Source organism: Nesoenas mayeri, assembly GCF_963082525.1.
Source record: "Nesoenas mayeri genome assembly, chromosome: 5".
Classification (NCBI taxonomy): domain Eukaryota; kingdom Metazoa; phylum Chordata; class Aves; order Columbiformes; family Columbidae; genus Nesoenas; species Nesoenas mayeri.
The window spans coordinates 36604612-36623394 of NC_137548.1; the positions used below are offsets into that span (position 1 = coordinate 36604612).

Genomic DNA, 18783 nt, shown 5'->3' on the forward strand with positions numbered 1-18783 from the left:
TTCTTGTTTCTATGCTGCTAATTGCCCTTTTTTTTTTTTTCCTGGATGTGATGAAAATAGGTACGTCTGAAAATAGGTACAGATGAAATTCCTCTGAGGCAAAGCCAACACTTGTTGCTAGATTGCTTATGGGATTAGGAAGTGTTTCTCAATAGGTTTCCAGTGGTTTGTATGTATATATCTGTTATTCAAGGAATTATGCCAGATTCTGGTGACATTGGTTAAGATGTGAACTCTAGCAGCTCTTGGCACAGAGGCCTCTCCTTCGCCTCCAGGGCAGCTGCTGTGCCATGGTGTGAAAGCTGCCATCTACGTCCCTCCAACACGGGCAGCAGCATTACAGCCTAAACCTCCGTTGTTTGTCAACAAGATGGCTGTAATGGGTACTTCTTTCTACTGATTTGGATTAGCAACAGTTATTAAATGTGGGCACTTGCCTATTGCTTATGCCTGCAGTGAAGGAGCTTTGTGCTTTCTTTGTTATCTACAACCACTTCAGTACCTTATATAAAATTATATTTGTCTATCTTTGTTCGTTAGGCCTTGATTAAACACCAGAAGTTGTGTTTGGCTTAGAACATGGGAATTTCATTTATTATAAGGCTTTTTGCTTGTGATGGCTGGGCTCTCTAGGTTACTTGATGTTATTTTCACTCTTCCCCACAGAAAGCTGAGATACTGGGGCTGGTGGCCGCTCACCTTAGGGATATGGGACGAGTGCTGGGTTGGTGTGGTGCTTTGCTTGGAACTGAGATGATAAACTGTTGGGTTTTCTCTTCTGTATTTGGGTTGTATGAGCCAAAATATTTTACATTTTCTAAGAATGAAGATATGTGTATATATTTAATCTCCTATCATAGTAATAGTTGTGATATAAATATGTTTGGTTTGGTCCTGGAGCCCAGAACTGTCTCGACTGTGTGGAGGCTTTTCACTGTAGGAATCGGCTCTGCTGCAGTGCCAGACCCCGTGCAGCATCGCTGCAGGAGCCAGCAACTGCCCGGTACCTGTGGGCACTTGAAATTCTCTCTTTAAAATTCTTATTTTGTTTAGGAGCTCTCATAATTGCAGTTCAGACTTCTCCTTTTACTGTCTGTAACTCTCCGATTTCACTGAAAGTGCTCAGTTTTAAGGAAGTTTTCTAGCTTGTGAATATTAGATATAAGTCCTGCTGAGGTCAGTGACAACTTTTGACAGTTTTGTGGCAAATGGCAACTGATGCTGAAGAAAATCTCCCTGAAGAAAGAGGAGCTGAAGAAAAACCTAATTCAGTGCATAGCCTAGGTCGAATAAAGATCACAAATACTCTGTTACAATGGCAGCTTGTGGTAATTTAGGGTTCCTCCTTGAGCAGACCGTTGCCAGTCTCGAGGAGCCGTAGCAGGTTCCCAAGAAGCAAGCTGCAGTTCTCGCAGCTGTTTGAAGGTTGCTCCTTCACCCCAGTTCTCTCACTGTTCCCTTTTTCTGTTTCCGAGCGTGCTGCCTGCCCATCTGGCGCTGTGGCATCGCCCTTTGCTGGTGCCTCGACAATAGTTGCCATTGTTTCCACCCATTACTGACCATTTGAATGCCTCATTTAAAGCTCTGTCCTTCAGGTAAAGGGAGAGGTGCCTTCCTAGGGACTGGTATGAAGAATTGCTGGGGATCAGTAAAGCTTCTTTTCCTTCTTCTCTGGTGTGCTGAGTCAACATCCCAGCCCCTCGGACTGTCACGCACACTTGGTGCTCTCTAGCGACATTGCTTGAGTACAGTGGAAGCCGCAAAATACATGGAATAATAAGGGTAGAGTAATTTGGAATTATTGCGAGTGTCCTTGTGCTTGCTCTCCCAGCTCAATAGGAAGCCTTTAATGAGAGTTTTCCGAAATAGTGTTGCATGCGACATGCGGAATTCTGCTCCGATCTTTTGACAAACAGCCATTTCATGAGAGTGGGGGTTTTTTTTGCCACTTGGTACATTCCAGAAGACTTTATACCTTTGCTGGTTACTGATTGATAGTTCTGTGCTGAGCTCCCTTTAATTTTGCAATAAACTAACAAGGAGGCTGAGACCACAAGTTTACTTATGACTTATTTACTCAACTGAATTTACAAGGATGACAAAGTCAGATTTAGTAGTTTCAGTGTGGTCCTAGGAAGGGGAGGAGGAGTACTTGAAAAATTGTACTGTATAAATAACCAAACAAAAATAGTTTGCTTATTCTTCTGTGTAAAGCAGTTATATTTCAGTTCTTAGGCCAACTCTCTCCCAGGACCTGCAGGGGCTTTCCGCATATGCAGGAACTGTGCTGTTCCCAACAAATGAGGGTGTTGGGAGTTCAGGCACTTTAAATAAGTATTTTTGCTTTTCTAATGTGTTTCCAGAAAACTGGCATCTGCTGAAGTCAGATGAATAGAAGGAGATTCTATTTTCACAAAAACATGTGAAGACTTCCAGAGAGTATAAACAGCGGTGTTGACTTCGGGCTTAATTTTAGAAGTAGCAATGACCTATCTAGAACATGAACACTGTTTTACTTGAGAGTTTCTTGTTTCCATTTTTTCAGGTATCAGCAGCTATGCAAATTGGGGAATTGATCAGAAGCATTTTTCTTAATGTGTCTAAAATTAGGAACTTGAAAATGTGTTCCTGTTGTCTTTTGTCTTCTTGTGTTTATGTCCAGGTTTTGTAACTGTAAGGAAAAGGATTCTCCTTGTTGTTGTAACACTTCTAATGATTAGAAGGGGTTGTTTTACAATCTAAGGTTGCTATGCTGAAGTAAAAGTCTTCGTATGATTGGGAAATTGTGTGGTCAGTCGATTGTGTGGTATTTTAAGTAGTAGATGTTTTCCCAGAAATGATTTTGAAATTTGAATCTGAGTGAATTTCTACAGTGTTTGTAATTCCATTGGAATTGGAAGGCTGAGGACTGTAAATTTTCACTTGTTAAATAGCTGGCTTAACCAGTTACAAGTGAATAGGCTGAAAGATTAAAGGCAGTCATTCGTTGAACTCCATAGGAGACTGCATGGAGCAAGTTTCCCGTGTTACTGAGCTGTCTAGCTGACCTTTTAATCTCTTTTTCTCTTCTGTTAGCAGTGGAGGATGTTCTCCATTCATGCACAGTCAGTGGCTGAAGAAGACCTACACTCTTCACTCATCACAAGATAGAAACAGAAAGCAATAACACAACCTGCTTACCTGTTGAGCATGTCAGGACACAGTTGTGTGTGGAGAGGTGTCATGTTTTTTGTGACTCTAAATGCTTTAGGGGTAATGAAAGTACCTCTGGTAACAAAAATATTTTGTTCCATTAGTTGATGGTGGAAATAGGAGCTCCTCTTAAAATACTCGGTATTTTATAAAATACAATGTAGTTTAAAATACCATGTATTTTAATATGATAACATTAAAATATCATGTAGCAACATTCTCACTGTTGAGTGTTCTGCTGGAAGATAAACTCATGATTGGCACTGAACCTTTTAAGTGGAAGCTATGCTTGGCTGGAAATTATGTTCAGTATCTGACAGAAGGACCCACAACAGAGGCAACTTTTTCTTCCCTACTTGAACTAAAGACTTGGCAGGTCTCTTGTACTAAACAAGGTAAATCTAATCAGTACTTTAGTGGCAAATCTCCATAGAAAACTTGAGGAAATGCTATTGCTACTTCAGTGCAAGGCACTCTTGCTAATAAGTCTGCTCGGACTTGTGACCCCAGGCTGTTCCCAGGTGCTGTTTAGCAGTGAGAAGTGGTTTCTCTCAAGCGTGACACCCACCAGACCAAAGGGAGATACTTTAACCTTCTTCATACGGTTGGTGATTTAATCACCCCATATGGGATGATTAAGATCAGAACTAGCATTATTTTCTGCGCACACATGTATGAATCAGTGTGTGAGGCTCAGCTGGTTCTGTCCATGCACAAATGTGATTGCTCATCAGAAAGTCACACAGCTGTTTCACTCTGCGCCTTCTTTGTGTTCCTGTGTCTTCTCTCCAAATCACACTCAGGCTTAACTGTTCCCTCAGACACCTATTTGCAACTCTGAATATGGTGACCATTAAAAGTAGAGCAGAATGGAGCATGAGCACGTTTTTCAGGTTGCTGAAGGAGACTTTGGGGAGAAGTTAATACATTCTATAGATGTGACACTGAAATTGAATGATATCAACGTTCAGGACTTCAAGTTGAATGTCCGTAGGCTGAGGGACTGTGAAATCAATTGGTCTTGTTTGAATGGCACTATTCACTGCCAAGGTATTTGTAACCAAAGATTTACTCTGAGAAAAATAAAAGACATTTTAACACTTTCCATTCAGTAAGGGCATGTGCTTCAAGTTTTGAAGATGTATGCATTCAGAGGAATTCTCTGAACGTCTTTTTGCTTCAGACCTGGAGCTCAGTAAACCCAGCTTTTTTCTTCTCGTTAGCAACCCGCAGCTTGTTTGAGCCCGTGAGAGTCTGGAGCGCTCAGCACACCTCAGAGTGAGGTTCAAACTGTATTGTGGGTGCACAAAGATGAGTATTGATTGTTTGATAATAGGAGTGCCTATAGCCAATGGAAGAATTTTGCAGTAAGCTGAGCTGCAGAAGTGTGACAGGGAATTTGATGTCTAATTTAGTAATTTAGTACTTTAGCTAACAGCCTCTTGGCTTCTACTTATGGGAGAACTGAATCTCTGTGTTGGCTCTGCAGGCTTGCAGAAGTGAGGAATAATTTTTCAGTTAATTCCAAAATAAGCATTCTGTACATGCATATGGTTTCATCTCAGAGGAAGTATGCTTATTCAAGATAGTATTTAAACATGTAGTTAAGCAAATGTTTAACTATCAGTGAAGTCATGGAACTAAGAATACAATTAATTCCCATCCTCAGAGCAAGCGAGAGAGGAACATTTACTTGGGTTGGACTCTGCATTTTTAAACTAAGTTTTTAAACAGTATAACAAGGTGTATGGGCTATTGTTAGTATTAAATAGTTACTGAAGGACGCATCAGAACTTGAAATCTAAGTTCAGAGGCATAGCTTGAGTTAAACATAAAAAGTGAAGAAGAATTACAGTTCCACAGTGATCAGTGCTGTGGAGTTCCTGGCCAAAGAGGAGGTCCAAAAGGCTGAAAGTTTAAAAAAAATGCAATTGCATTATACTTATTTGTTGTCCATTTTTCTTTTGATTTTTGAAGCATTTAAAGTTAGTTTCCTTTGAAGGAAAGCAATATGAAATATGGCGTGCTTAAGCCTTTTGAAAAAGATCCTTAAGTACAGTAGCTTTTCTTTAAAATGTGGTGTATAAATAATAAAAGACGTGATGGCACAGTACAGAGATTATCTTGGCACAAGTCTGGGATGACTGCATTGCTTACAAAGTGTTTAACACTTGTGAATAATGTGATCATTGCAAAAGTGGGCCAATGAAAACTCCATACACCACCAGTACATGCACGTGTGTAAAAGTTAGCGTGTGCTGTTTCAGGACATTTTCTAGAACGAGATCAAGGAAGAGCTTCAGTTTTGGGCCACACTGTTGGTATGTCTTGTGCCTTGTTGCTAGAAGAGCCTCAATGGACAAGTGAGGCTGTGGGGTTTGTAACACAATGAAAATGAAGTGAAAACAGTGATAAGAAGGAAAGGTCTCACATCCCTCCACACCCCTTCTCACTCCCGGCTGCCCACTCCTTTCCTTTGCCTTGAACCAGTTTTGGTGTTCATCCTGTCACAAGGGTGAACTTGCTCACTAAAATGGAGGATAAGGATAATACAGTGACAAGGAGAAAGGAAAAGGTTACATTTTTCTTTTTTGTTATTATATTGAATCTTGCCCTGTAATCTGATGAATGGGACATCCAGCAGTGGCTTCAAGGGGTTGTGCATGCCAGGCCCTTGCCTGGCTGCTTTTGGGTGCTCACAGGTGCACCCTGCAGCTCTGGGGAGAACAGCAGAGGGGTGTGATGCCTTTCTTGTGTGTTTGCAGCTGGCAGTCTTGCAAGTTGTACCTTAAGAACCTTAGCCTAGGTGTAAGACCAAACAAAGCTGGTATCTTCCACGTCTGTTTTCATAAATGCCCAGTCCCAAACGGTTCAGCTTTTGGTTCAGCTGGGCAGGGTGATGGCAGCCTTGCAGTCAGTAGCAGAAGAGCATGAGGGACTTAACTATGGGACTCTGAAGGTCTTGAGTTCCTCTTGAGTAGATGATGAAGATCTGACTTACAAGCTTTTCAGTTAGTCCTGTTGATGTAGTCGGTAAAGCTCTCAGGCACCACCGTGCCTGTTTACAAGCACAGAGCTGGGTGGCTGACGCCAGCAGGGAGGAAGAACTGTGGTCTTGGTAAAGGTCGCGGGCTCCATCACATTATTGGTAGGTCATGTCATGCTGCCTGGAGAAGACGCAATGCCCCACAGCGCCGCCACTGCGGTTGTGACTCTGTGATCTGATACAGCTTCTGTGGGATCTTGAAATAGAAAAAGAAAATGGAGAGTGTGTCATATCGTACTGCTGAAAGTGTTAGAAAGCAGGAGGAAGCCATGATCATAGGGAGGGAGGAGCACTGGAGGAAAGAGCAGTGAAATTCCTCTTCTTTTTAGCAATAGCAAGCTGTTAATTTATTCCAGTAGCATCATGAAACCGCATCCACAGAGGAGTACAGCGTAGGATTCCTTTCTCCCTCCTGCGTCAAATACAGCTGAAGACAGACCGCTAATTTCAAAGAGAGTTTGTTTGGAGTAGAGCCTGTTCTCAGTGCAAATAGAACAATCATTTTCATTCTTAAAAAAAAAAAGTAATTTCTGAAGTTTTGTTAGTCTATGAAGTGGAGACCAATTGTAATTGTGGAAACCACAGCTGCTTAGGGATCCAAAGCATTAGGAGATAATTGTGTTTATACCTGTGCTCTTTTCTCTGTGATGTTCACAGTGTTTGCCTTAATGCTTTCTGTTGCTAGAAAAAAGTACATATTCAAAGGTGCAAGAAACTGTTCATCTCCTGCAAGCAAGACCATTGCTCATGCTGTCAGAGGAGAGCACTGAGTACTACAGTCTGTTGTTTACCAGAATCTTGTAATCCTGAAAAGTACTCAAAAATCCTCTTGTGTAGAGATAGCCCTGTGCAATTTAGTACTCTTGTATTTCAGATCAGTGGGGAACAGCATCTTTCTCCATGGCAATGTTTCAGCCAAAGGAATGAAATGTGTAAGTTTTGTGGAAACTACTAGGAAAATAGATTTCCTATTTGCCTATGAAGAAAATGATGCTTTTTGTAAGGTGCATCAGGTTGTTCATTGAAGGGTGAAGGTCTTCAGAACAGTAATTGCATTTTAGGTGGCTGTATGGATCAACATGCTGCTGTTTAGTTTTTAATCTTTTTAACAATATCCCCTTTCCTGCACTTCTTGCAGTTCTCTCAGTTTCTGCAGGTAGTTCAAGATTTTCTGAGTGTTGAATTTACTGAAAGTCAGAGTAGAGGGCTGCCTGCATGCTGTGCCTGGAGGATTCCAGTCTTCTCCTGGGCCGCTCTCTGCCTTCCAGTAGCTATAAAAATTAATTTCCCTCCCCCCTCTCCCTGTCTGTTTGCAGGTTATCTTGACGAATCAGATTACCACATCGTTGAGCAATAACCTTGCGATCCAGGCAGACCTGGTGTCTCCAGCTGATGATTTGTCCCTGTCTGAAGGTAAGAGATCCCTTCTATCAGAAATGAAACTCTACACTGACACAAATCCACATTGTAACTTGCAGTCTGCTGCTGATATACAGGGGTCTGTGAAAGTCGAGTTATCAAGTCTGGCATAAAACAGTCTGGGAAGAAAATTATTTTTTGTTTTCTCTGAAAATCCATTTATAAATAAAAAGAAACTAAGTGTGTTAACTAAAAGGATCCCATGCTTTCTAAGGGCTGGGAATGAATTTTTGAGCCACATTAGATCTATGACATGTTCCTCAGTATTGTGCTTTCATTCACATGCATTTAGAGCGTTATTTTCTCAGTCTTCTGAAGCTACTGCTAGAGTTAGTACCCAGGCTAGGCTGCAGATTTGATCTTCTGTAATGATAATCAGTAATTCCATGGAGAAATAGCCAATCGCAAATGAAAGAGAGGAAATACTCAGTCCTGTCCCTTGCATGATACTTGTCTGGTTTTCAAGTACAGCGTTTCAGCCTGCAGCTCTCCATATTATGTGAATGTAATATGAAGTTTTGTGTGATGCCTTATACTTCTTTACATCTTCATTTCTCTTCTGCACAGAATTAGAGACAAGCACACATTTTTGGGGTGATAGTGAGGACTTACTGTGCGAAGAAGTTAAGATAATTCTGAATCAAGGTTTGCAAAGTAATATAATAATTTCAGCTTTTCTCACTTGCAAAGAATAGTCGGAGTACCCCCAATCAGGGACAGATGCAGAGAAGCTTGTTATTTAGACTTCAGTTCCTGCATAGACCCAAATGTATGAGGTAAAGCAGTGCTCTTCTTTCCTGCAAAGGCATGATAATTACACGTAGGCTTCCTACTTTGTGTAGTGTCGTTATTTCCCCTCTTTCTCTCCTTGTTGCTCTTTCTGGTGGTTCTGGTCAGTTTATCTTTGTTCTGGTTGATCACAAGCAGCCCTCAAGCTTGTCTGACTTTACACAAGAACAGCTTGGTGGCAAAATGAACTAAGCAGTGGTTAGAACTAGCATTGTTTCTGCTACTCATTTAAATGGACAAGAGGTTGAAGAAGGATTCAACAGAATGCAAAAGAGTAGCAAATAATTTTACTAATTGATGTGTTTACTTCATAATTTTGTCAATAGGAGCTTGGGCAAAGCACAGCCCATTAAATAATTTTGGAATTGTGCTTGTGGCTTCTGTTGGCTCCATCCATTGCCAAAGTATCTCAAATTCATTGCTTGAATATCGCTCCCTGCCTCTGTCAGAAAGAGTTGAAATTTGGTAAATAGTTTTGGAAGAGGAAGGCATCATTTTTCATCGTTATGATTTCCTTCTTGGCACAAAGTTGTTGCACATTGTCTCATTAAATACTCTTGATTCCACTACTTGTGTTTTTCTTTGTACTTTGCAATTACTCTATATGAGCTTCCTCTGAAAAGAAAGGCATAGCTGATTCTGAAGTGGAAGTAATAACAAAATATGTTTTCAGTAAAACATAACTTTGATATTGCAGTTGAAATATTTGAAGAGTCTTTGGAAAAAGCATGGAATATTTGTAATCTTTCTAAATTTTCCCACAAAATACAAAATACAAAAGATTCTGTGTATGAGCTGTAGTTCAATAGTATTCTGAAATTAGGACCATGTAAGAGATGGTAGGATGATTTTTTTGTCACAGTTACAGTTTGTTAATGAAGCTATCATGTGTCTAAACTCTTTAGCACCATTATTTTTCACCTTTTAACCCAAGAATGCATTCTCTGTGTGTCGTGTTTTCTTTTGTTTCTCTCATTCCTTGTTTTTAATTAAGGGTCTGAAGTGGTAAAATGTGCCAACATGACACTTGTTGAAAATTGAAACCTTTGTTTAGCCTCAGAACAAGAGCAGCACAGACAGCAGCAGTGCAGGCTCCTTCGGTTAATTCATGTTTTATCAAGGAATGCAGGGGTGATAAATTGCTTTCCTTCTCTCCTTCCCTTCCCTCTTCTGTCAGCTAACAGTGACGTGGCATTTATGTCCCGTGTTATATAATGGGAGCACACAATCTGTCTCCACACTATGTAGTTTTCTCCTACTGTCTTTCTTATCCATAATATGGCAGCTTATGGGTTTCCAGTTTGCTTCAGTTTTAACCCACGCTATCTACCTGTGCGAAAAAGTGGAATTTTAGGCCCATTCAGCATTTGATTTCCATGTTTATCTTGCTGTCAAAAGATACGGGTATGGCCAGTGTTTTTCTTTTTGAACATAAAGGTGTTGACCTGTCCCGAGAAAGTCCCACATCATTTACTTTATATTAGCTATTGAACAGCCTGAAGGTAGCAATACTTTAACTTTCTGACAGTCTTGGCCGCTTTAAGAATCATCTTCTAGAATTAGTGTGATACTCGTAATGCTTACTGCTGTTTTACAACTGTAGAATTTGCAGGAAAGCGTAGTTAGGTGAGTAGCCCGAGTGCTCAAAGCGGACGTGTTGCAGAGGCAGGAATAGAGGCCACATTCACAAGTGGGTTCTTACCTCATTCTTCCTTTTCAGTCATCACCATCTAAAGCTCAATTTGAACCAGTGACCTGGATGTGAAAGGACCCATAACACATTATTAGTCCTGTAAGCAACTCAGACCCCTTGGTTTGTATATATCAAATATGTTGGTTTAATCCTATCTGAAATCAGAGTCCTATCACTGTAAATGGTTTGCTAAAAGGGTAATCTTCCTTAGAGGCAGAAATGAACATTTCAAACTGAATGTGTTAGTAGAAAGAAACAGAATGTTGCATTGGCTTTTGTTTTTGCTTCTGATTGTGCTTTAGAAGAAAATTAATTGTGTTATGTGTTAGATTAGGCAAGAAACCAAAGAAGCTGTTCATCTGATGTGTGACAGAAAGTTAATCTGATGAACAAACTGAAAGGATATTGTCAAGCTGTTTCAGGTTCAAAGCTTGTCTTCTGTAAAATTGTAATCGGCTGCATGAAAACTTGTGTCCTAAAAATGTTAGATTTTTATGAGAATGTTAAAGGCTTTATAAAAGCAGTGCTGATTGTAAAATCCCACCACTTACATAGCAATGTTAGAACTGTTGATCTGTCTTTGTTGGTGATACTTGTAGGAAATGGTTATGTCCAGCAAAATTCCCAGATCTATGCATGCACCCGCTTTAAGACAGAAAACAAAATAGTTTTCTACAAATTGAAAGTGCTGAGTACATACAGAAGTTTCTGTACCTGTGGGCTGAGTCCTTGCATTCATTTGGCCTTTACATACTTGGCAGATTATCATGTCCTTATCAATTCAGCAAGACTAATAATAGTTTTTCTGCAGCTCTAAAGTTCTTAGACACGTAAGGCTGTCACTTAGGAAGCAAACTCAGTTTTTATTTGTAGCCGTAGCATCCTTACATAAGTCTCCTCACAAACCCTGTCATTATAAGGGACAGACTGAAGGATATTGTGAATACTGCTATCTCATGTTCATCCTTGCTTTGTGAAATAGCCTCTGTTTAGCTCTTCCAGTCAGAGGCAACTTTGAGAAGCCTTAAAGTTATTTTAGTTTGCAGAGGTGTTCAGATGAGCACAGGACTATCACTAGGCTTCCAAATTTGTCATCAAGCATTAATGCTTTATTATTTGAACATGTAAAAAGTAGCTTTTAACCCGATTAATTTTTTTGATGGTTAAAAAAACAGATTTAAGATGCATTAGGCTGAGTAAAGAGTAGAAATGGAGTGCAAACCTCCACAACAAAATATCTTGTATGGCTGTTATTTGCTATTTTAACCAAGTGATCTGTGGCTGTGACTGTACTATTTTGGGGGTTTTTTTTGCAAGGTTCACCTGACTGGATTTTACCTCATGTAAAGGGTTATTAGAAATTAATTCTAAGCCTGTGTGTTTGAGTGCTAGCCGGACGGTGAAATGTGTGTTTCATTTATTTGCTGCAAAGAGATAGGACAATGTGACCTCCTTGAGGTCCCTTCTAGTTCACCAGTGCCTGTCCTATTAATACATCTGCCAGCTCCAGCTTCCCCTCACGGACATCAAAGCCAAACTCTATCTTTCTTGGAAAAATCTCAGGGGCGTGTTGGTAGGAACAAGAACAGCATCCCCCTCCCAGCATGCACAAAGTGTCAGGCAAAAAAAGGAGCGCTGTCTCAGGCTTCTTCAGTCTCAGCTAGCACTTTCAAGTATTTGTTTGGAAAAGTCAGAATTATTTTGTGTTTAAAATTGTGAGTAAACTTGCGCTAGCTCTGGGGAGGCCAGCGTTCAATCTTCTGCCATGCGTGTTCATCAAGGGGTTTGTCACGGTATTGTATATTTTTAGTGCACTGCGTGAGCAATGCGTTTAGTCTGACCTTTTCATCTTTGTTGCTGTGATCTTGAATCTTTTTAAGCTGTTGAGCAAAAGTAGGCTTTCGTGTTATGGAGACTGGAGAAAACTAAGCTACTACAATATCTCCCACCCACAGCATTTTCTTACTTTAGAGGCAGATGATTTGAAGCCGGAATCTTTGGCTTCTCTTCTTTGCATTGCCCTTGATCTCATGTCAGATTGTGGTTAAATGATTTTATTCTTTAAGCCGTAGTTTACCTTCTTTTTAATATGGGGATGTATTTTTATTTTGCAGCTTTTTTTTTTTTCTTAATATTTCAAGATACTCCTATGAGGAAAATAATGAGTTGCCCTGTTGTTCACCCCTGAATAAGACCAGTTCGGTAGTTTATTACTTTTCTTCCTTCAAATCCCCTTTTTCAGTCATTGTATTGAATGGAAGGAAAAAACTGTGGGAATTACCAAGAGAACTGAAGGGCCCCCAGAGATCAGAGGCTGTTGGTTGGTTTTGGATTGTTTATTTATCGAATTTTGTATACACTTATGCTTAAGATTTGACCTGCAGGGGGCCTAATAAAAATAGAAAAGAATATTCTATGAGAACACAAACATACCTGTTTTGCAGGAGCTGTGAGCTTATGAATGAAGCAGCTGTTAAACAAGTTCCTAAAACACTCCCTCCTTGTAGTTTTGAAGCTAATGCAGAATAAAGCTTGTCCTATTGAAGTGCTCCAGCATGATGTGAATTTAAATAGATTAGAAAGTATCATAACACTTTGGCATGTTTTAGGTCATTTATATTTTAGCTGAATGCTCTGTAAACCTATTGCAGGCTGGCTTACACAATTTTGCTTGAAAGAGGAGATAGTTTGCCTTGGATCATTGAAACAGTGGTGCTACTTAATTGTAATAGTTTTTTAAATAGGATGATTCATAAATTAATATTCTGTCTTTGTGATATTAATCCACTCTGACTTTCTGAGACCCAAGTATTTGGAAATAGTTAGTAAAGCTGGTTTTTTTAATCACCATTATGGAATAATCTATATGGAGATTACTAGGCCTGTTTATGAAACTCGAGAACCATGTGGCGCAGTGTAAGAAAGATCTTTTGACTTATGTTCCCTTATGTGACCCTGTGAAAGTCAATGAATTTTAGATGTGAAAAAAAGCAATGAGTGCAAATAACACTAGTGGTATTACCAGATTATTTGGAAGGTGAATTCCAACAATTACTCCATGTCTGTGAATACTGAAGAATAAATTTCTCAACTGAGACTGGTGTGCAGGAGTGAACCCTAAAGACTGAAACATATAACTGAAAAGGTAATGGAGTTGGGTTTTTATGGCTTATTAAGATAGTAAAGTGCTACAATATGTCTTTTGCTCTCGACAGTAATGATGATACAGGGAAGTGTAGTGAGATTTGACTCTGTTTTTACTTTGGTATGAATTGCTACTTCTCACTTGGTTTGTTTGCCACTCAGGCCCAAGACCATGATGGGACCCAAGCTCCATGAGTCCCTCAGCGACAGGATTGTCATTTGTGGTCTGAGCCCTGCCTGTCTCTGGCTTTAGCATAGGAGTTGATGGAGTCACTCTACTCACTGCTTCCCATTCATGTGAGCTGCAATAGAACAACTGGAGTTGTTTCTTTCTGATTCTTTATTTTGCTTCTGGACTTCATGTCTCAGCTGTCTTTTAAAACTCCCCCAGCACAGACCCTGTAATCCCCTTCCCCAGCCAACAGTGCTGTGGGCAGCCCTTTGTTCCTTCAGTCTGTTCCATCTTTGAGTTACTTCTCCAGCTTCAGACCCTTCATGAAAAAGATTGTTAGGCTCACATGCCCTGAAAGGTGCAAAAGGATCTCATCTTCCTTAACCTGCTAGAAGTCAGGATAGTATGTAGCAGATCCACTCCATGGTAGGTAAGCAGTGGGCACCAATTTAAGGAGGGACCTTGATAAAAATCATAAATGCATGTTGGAGGGAAAAACGAGCTTCCTCGAAATAGGATTTTGTGTTTGCACTGTGCTCATGTTCCTGCTAACTCTGCTCCTAGCAGCAGTGGCGTCTGCACCCTGCTGCTTCAGGGGAAGGAAAAAAGCCCTTCTGGCTGTTGAGAACGCTGAGGGAAGTGCACCACCATTACAGGGCCTGGTACAAATGATATTAACCATTGGGGAAATGATATTGTGGTTGTTTCTGCATGGCACAGGGTTGTGGTGGTGTATGGAGCAGTTAGATTTCAGGATAAGAGTGGGCACGTCAGCCTGTACTAATTTTGATGCTATATTTCAACAAGTGGGAAGTGGTGGCATAACAACATCCAGCCAAATTCTAACGTCTTTTTAATCAAAAGATAAATCTCTCAGTAAAACAGTGTTACAGAGACTGTACATGTCTACAGAGGCTTCAAGCTGAATGACATATACATAATCACTTGATCTAGACTGTGAAGGGGTTGAAAACTGTCAGCAGGAGCATTCAAAGGCCTCTATATATCAGTTCAAGAGAATCTCCATTCCTCATTTCCTAATTGCCGCAATGGTGGAATACAAAGCTTTGCTGCTTTCTTGTGGTTTCTTTCTGAAGATGTGATACGACTTACAATCATTAATCAACAATTTGTAATCCAAAACCCCTTCAGGTACATTTGCTGGGAATCACTCATCTATATAATCAGAGGCATGATAACAGAAGCGCTCACAGTCATAGGTGAGTGGTTGGGAGTTACCACCTCTCAGCTGCTAAGTAACGTACCTCAGCTGAAACAAAGTGTGACGGAGTACATGTTGCACCTTCCAATGCAAAGTAAAATGGGTTTGCCTGAATCCTACTAACCACAGTAGTTTATTCCTGTTTAACTGCAGTGAGCTGAGAGCGTGCACAGGTCAGCCACCGAGTTCTGGTTGATACCAAATAGCTGTAAAGCATTGTAATAAGATTGCAATTGGTCATCTCCTTATGCGCTAAAAATGTTAAAAACAAGATTAACTCATATTTCAGTGTGGATAAATATAGAAACTCTGTTCTCTTATACATTTGAATTTAGACTTTTTTTTGGTACCATAAAAGTAGCATTGAGAGACCTGTTTATTTAATGGTAGTCATTTCTCCTCCTTCTCCTTCACCTTCTCTTCTCATTCTGTGCAGAATAGAGAAGATCGACCAGCATTTTTACTGTGCTCCTGCAAATCAGTGGTTTAAATCAGAAACACGAGACACAGTTTGGCTCTAAATTCCTTCTGGAGCACTACATTGTGCACCAGTGTTGGTGGATCTGTTCCAAACTAACTTATCTTTCAAATTACATTGTGAAAAATTAATTTAAGGGTAGGAAAGAGCTAAATGCCATTTGTCCTCCAGCACAATGACCAATTAAATTCCGTCTTAACTACTATGGGTTATCCTTAAACCTGTACAAACAGAGGCTGAGGGAAAATATATTAATTGAATCTTCATCATTCAGTAGCATCTAGTCCCATTTCTTGTAGAGTTTTATAGTATCAGCAGTGAATCTCTCTTCTGGTGGGACTGGGAGGGATCAAAAGGATTTCTGTACATGGGAAAACATCACTGTGGGAATGACATTTGGCTTGTGGCATTACATGAAGCATGTGGCTCACCTGTAGAACTGGGACCCAGTGAGGACTGACCCAAGGTGCAGGTGATCTGCAACAAGGGAAGATAAGGACGAGGGGAGAGAGGATGATTTCAGAGTCTGATGGCTGCATTCTAGTTGTAGTTCCAGCTGGGTTTCCTCTGGGTCTACTGCAGGATGTTTGAAAAAGTGACTCCTTGTTAATCTCAGGCAGCCTCTATGATTGATTGTTCCCCTTAATCGTAAAAAGAGCACACTGGTGTTTCTGCTTAATTTGTATGTATTTCCTGCTTTATTATTGTAATAATGATTTATTGTCTTAAATGATGGAAATTTTATAACCTATTAGCCTTTTTTGGAGGCTGAAGCTGGGTGCTCTGGCATGTGGATGAACTTCTTCCCAGTGACGGTTTGCTCCTAAAACATTACATTAAATCCAAACATAACATGATAATAAAAAGACTATATTGTTGATGTGTTATCTCTTAATGTAGTGAAAATAGGCAGTTTGAGTGTGAGCAGATTTTCCATGCTCCACAAGGGCAAAATTAATCTAATCTGGATTCTGCTTGTCTTCTCATAATATCAGTTACACTAAAAAATAAAAATAAAGGAGCGTTCTGAGAAGAGCAACCTAAGTGGTCACAGTGCTTTACAGAGTGATGGGTAAAGAAATGGTAGAAAGAGGAAATGCCTGGAGCTTAACTAGAGGAAGGCTTTGTTTATACTAATTTCTGATCTCCTAAAATGTCCTGCTGTTGCTGCAGTCTCCCAGGCAAGCTGCAGTCTGCAGAAGATTCCTGCCTAAACTGGTGCTTAACCAGGTACATCTCTCTTCTAAGGAAGGGTGGAAAAGACAGTGGCTCAAGTATGAATAGCTCCACTGTTAACAATAGAAGATTTGTTAGGAAAAAGCAACCCCCAAAGCAGACACTGCTACCCTGTCAGCAGCCATGATTCTGTGGGAGCAGTTTGAGCCAGCTTGATACCTGGCAGGGGAGCTGTTGTTTCAGGCTGGCACATGGATATGTAAGGGAGTAGTCTGGGCACATTTTAACTGCGTATCAAGAAGTTGTTTCTGAGCGTGAAATCTGTTAGACCAGCTGTTCCCAAATGGTTTCTGTTTGTGCCTCTGTTTCGGGTAGTGAGCTCACCCCAGGCGAGCTTGCGACCCTAAATACTAACATAAACAATCACATCTCTGTCAGGCTCGCGACCCCGCTCCGTGCGGCTGTGACCCTGCTGGAGGTTACGACCCCGGGTTTGGGAATCGTTGGGATAGACTGTCAGACAGTCCTGCTGGGGAAGCGCCGAGATGCCCCATCCAGACCAGGATCGTCGCAACAAATGCCTTCAGATCTCACAGTAATTTGTCAATCCCTGCCACCAGTTGGGGAGTGCAGCCTATTAGAGCTGACATGTCACTTCAGTACATCAGGAACATCTTGGAGATCAAAAGGTCATAGTCCTCCCACGCTGCTGCAGCCTTTCTTCATGGACTTGCCTCTTCATCTCACTTCCCCATCGGTTGGTGGGCAGCGAGTCCCGGCTCCCTCGCAGCGCAGCTGGTTTGGCCATGGCTGCTGGATGGGTACCAGCTGCGGCTTCTGCCTTGTCACTCCTTGTCCTGCTGCTTCTCCCAAGCCAACCTTTCCAAAACGGTTCTCCCTGAATGTTCCTCGCCTTAATGCAGGAATTGATAACTGTCTCTCTCTGCTGAATCCAAAGTTATAGTCAAAGTAATTAAAAGCACTGTAGGGCAGTGCTAGTGGAGGTGGGCTATGTCTTCACCTATATTTGATAAAACTAAGACTATTATTCATATTCCTGTAGATATGCGCACAATCTTAGAGGTGTAGGATGCTGAAGGAGAAATAAAAAGAGAGTGCCCTCGTGATTGCTGCTGTGGCCTGCAAGGTGTGGGGTCTTTGATAAGCCACACAGACAGCCTTTTTAATATAAAATGCCAAGTTACAGTTATCCTAATTAGAGATCTGATTTTTAAGCTTTGTTCTGCTGTATTCTTAAAGGGAGTTGATAAACAGCAACAAAAATGGATTTCAAATTTGTTGTTTGAAAACATTCATTACTATAATGTAAAATAATAGTACTTTAAAAGCTAACTGACTTGATAGTCCAAGACCATTGACTTCATAATTTACAGTCATGGAAATCTGACTGTAGCATCACTGCATGAATCCGAGAAGGGGAGAAGCCTGCAACAGATAAGTTCTTTTTACTTATTTTTTGTCGATAGATCCTGGAAATTGCCAATGACAGCAGGAAGGAGAAAAGAGGAGATAAAAATTGTGACAATTGCTTATCATTTGGATAAAAAACTGTATTGCATAAAATTAACCTGAATTCAGTCTGTGCAAGTCTTGTTTCAGAGCTCTATATGGACTGCTTTGTTTAGAGATGTTGCTGGTCTGTTTTTCTGTCAGGTTGATGTGTAGAAAGTGTTCAACTGAAAATCAGAACAGCAAAGTCAAGTTGTGGAGCATGTAAGCCAGGCAAGAAAATAAAGTCAGAAAATCTTATTTTATAGGCTCATTACTGTATGGGCCACTCCCAAACAAAAAAAAAAAAAAGGAGAAAAAAGTTCAAAACTTTGTATCTGTAACTTGATCATCCCTTAAAAACTAATTACATGTCAGAAAATGGAGCATGAAGTCTCCTCCATCTGTCCAGGTTGGATATGGAGCACAAAGGAGCATATCCAATTCATAGGACCTCTTAGGTAATCAGATTAATATCTCCTGAACTGAATTTACTCTTTTGATACTGAGTCTTTCATATGCCATGTTTCACATATCATGTTCTGTTGAAGCTCTGTGGCTTTTCAGTAATTTCCTTGAAATCTATATGTGGTATGTCTGTGCTCTTTTGAGCTGTACTTGAGACACGCATCAATTAAATATGTTTCTGGCACTCTTAATGGCACAGTTTCCCAGGAGTCAAGAGCTGCTCCAAAAACTGAGATCATTTGTTTAATTTAAAAGCAAAAGGGTATGGAACTACAATTTCAGGCTTCAACAGCTATGCCTCTGTAGCTTTGAAGGAAGGGGAAAATATCTTGATGTCTTAAACACAAAATAAATAAATTCTTGAGTTCCTAAAATATCTGATTTAATTCATTTTTTTGCTTCCCTTGCTTATCTTTTAATTTTGATTCCCTTTTTTCTTTATAGTAGGTTTTCAACTTCTTATCAGATTTCGTTG

The 18783-nt window shown here is 40.4% G+C and overlaps 1 protein-coding gene across 1 annotated transcript in view; it reads left to right on the forward strand.

Moving 5' to 3' along the window:
* Nucleotides 1–18783, forward strand: part of RAD51B (RAD51 paralog B) — a gene marked incomplete at both ends in the record, with an annotated part of 438609 nt that overhangs the window by 172893 nt on the left and 246933 nt on the right. Inside the window, 1 exon segment of the mRNA XM_080345731.1 lies at nucleotides 7555–7651. Within this exon segment, the coding sequence (XP_080201857.1) occupies nucleotides 7555–7651 (97 nt within the window).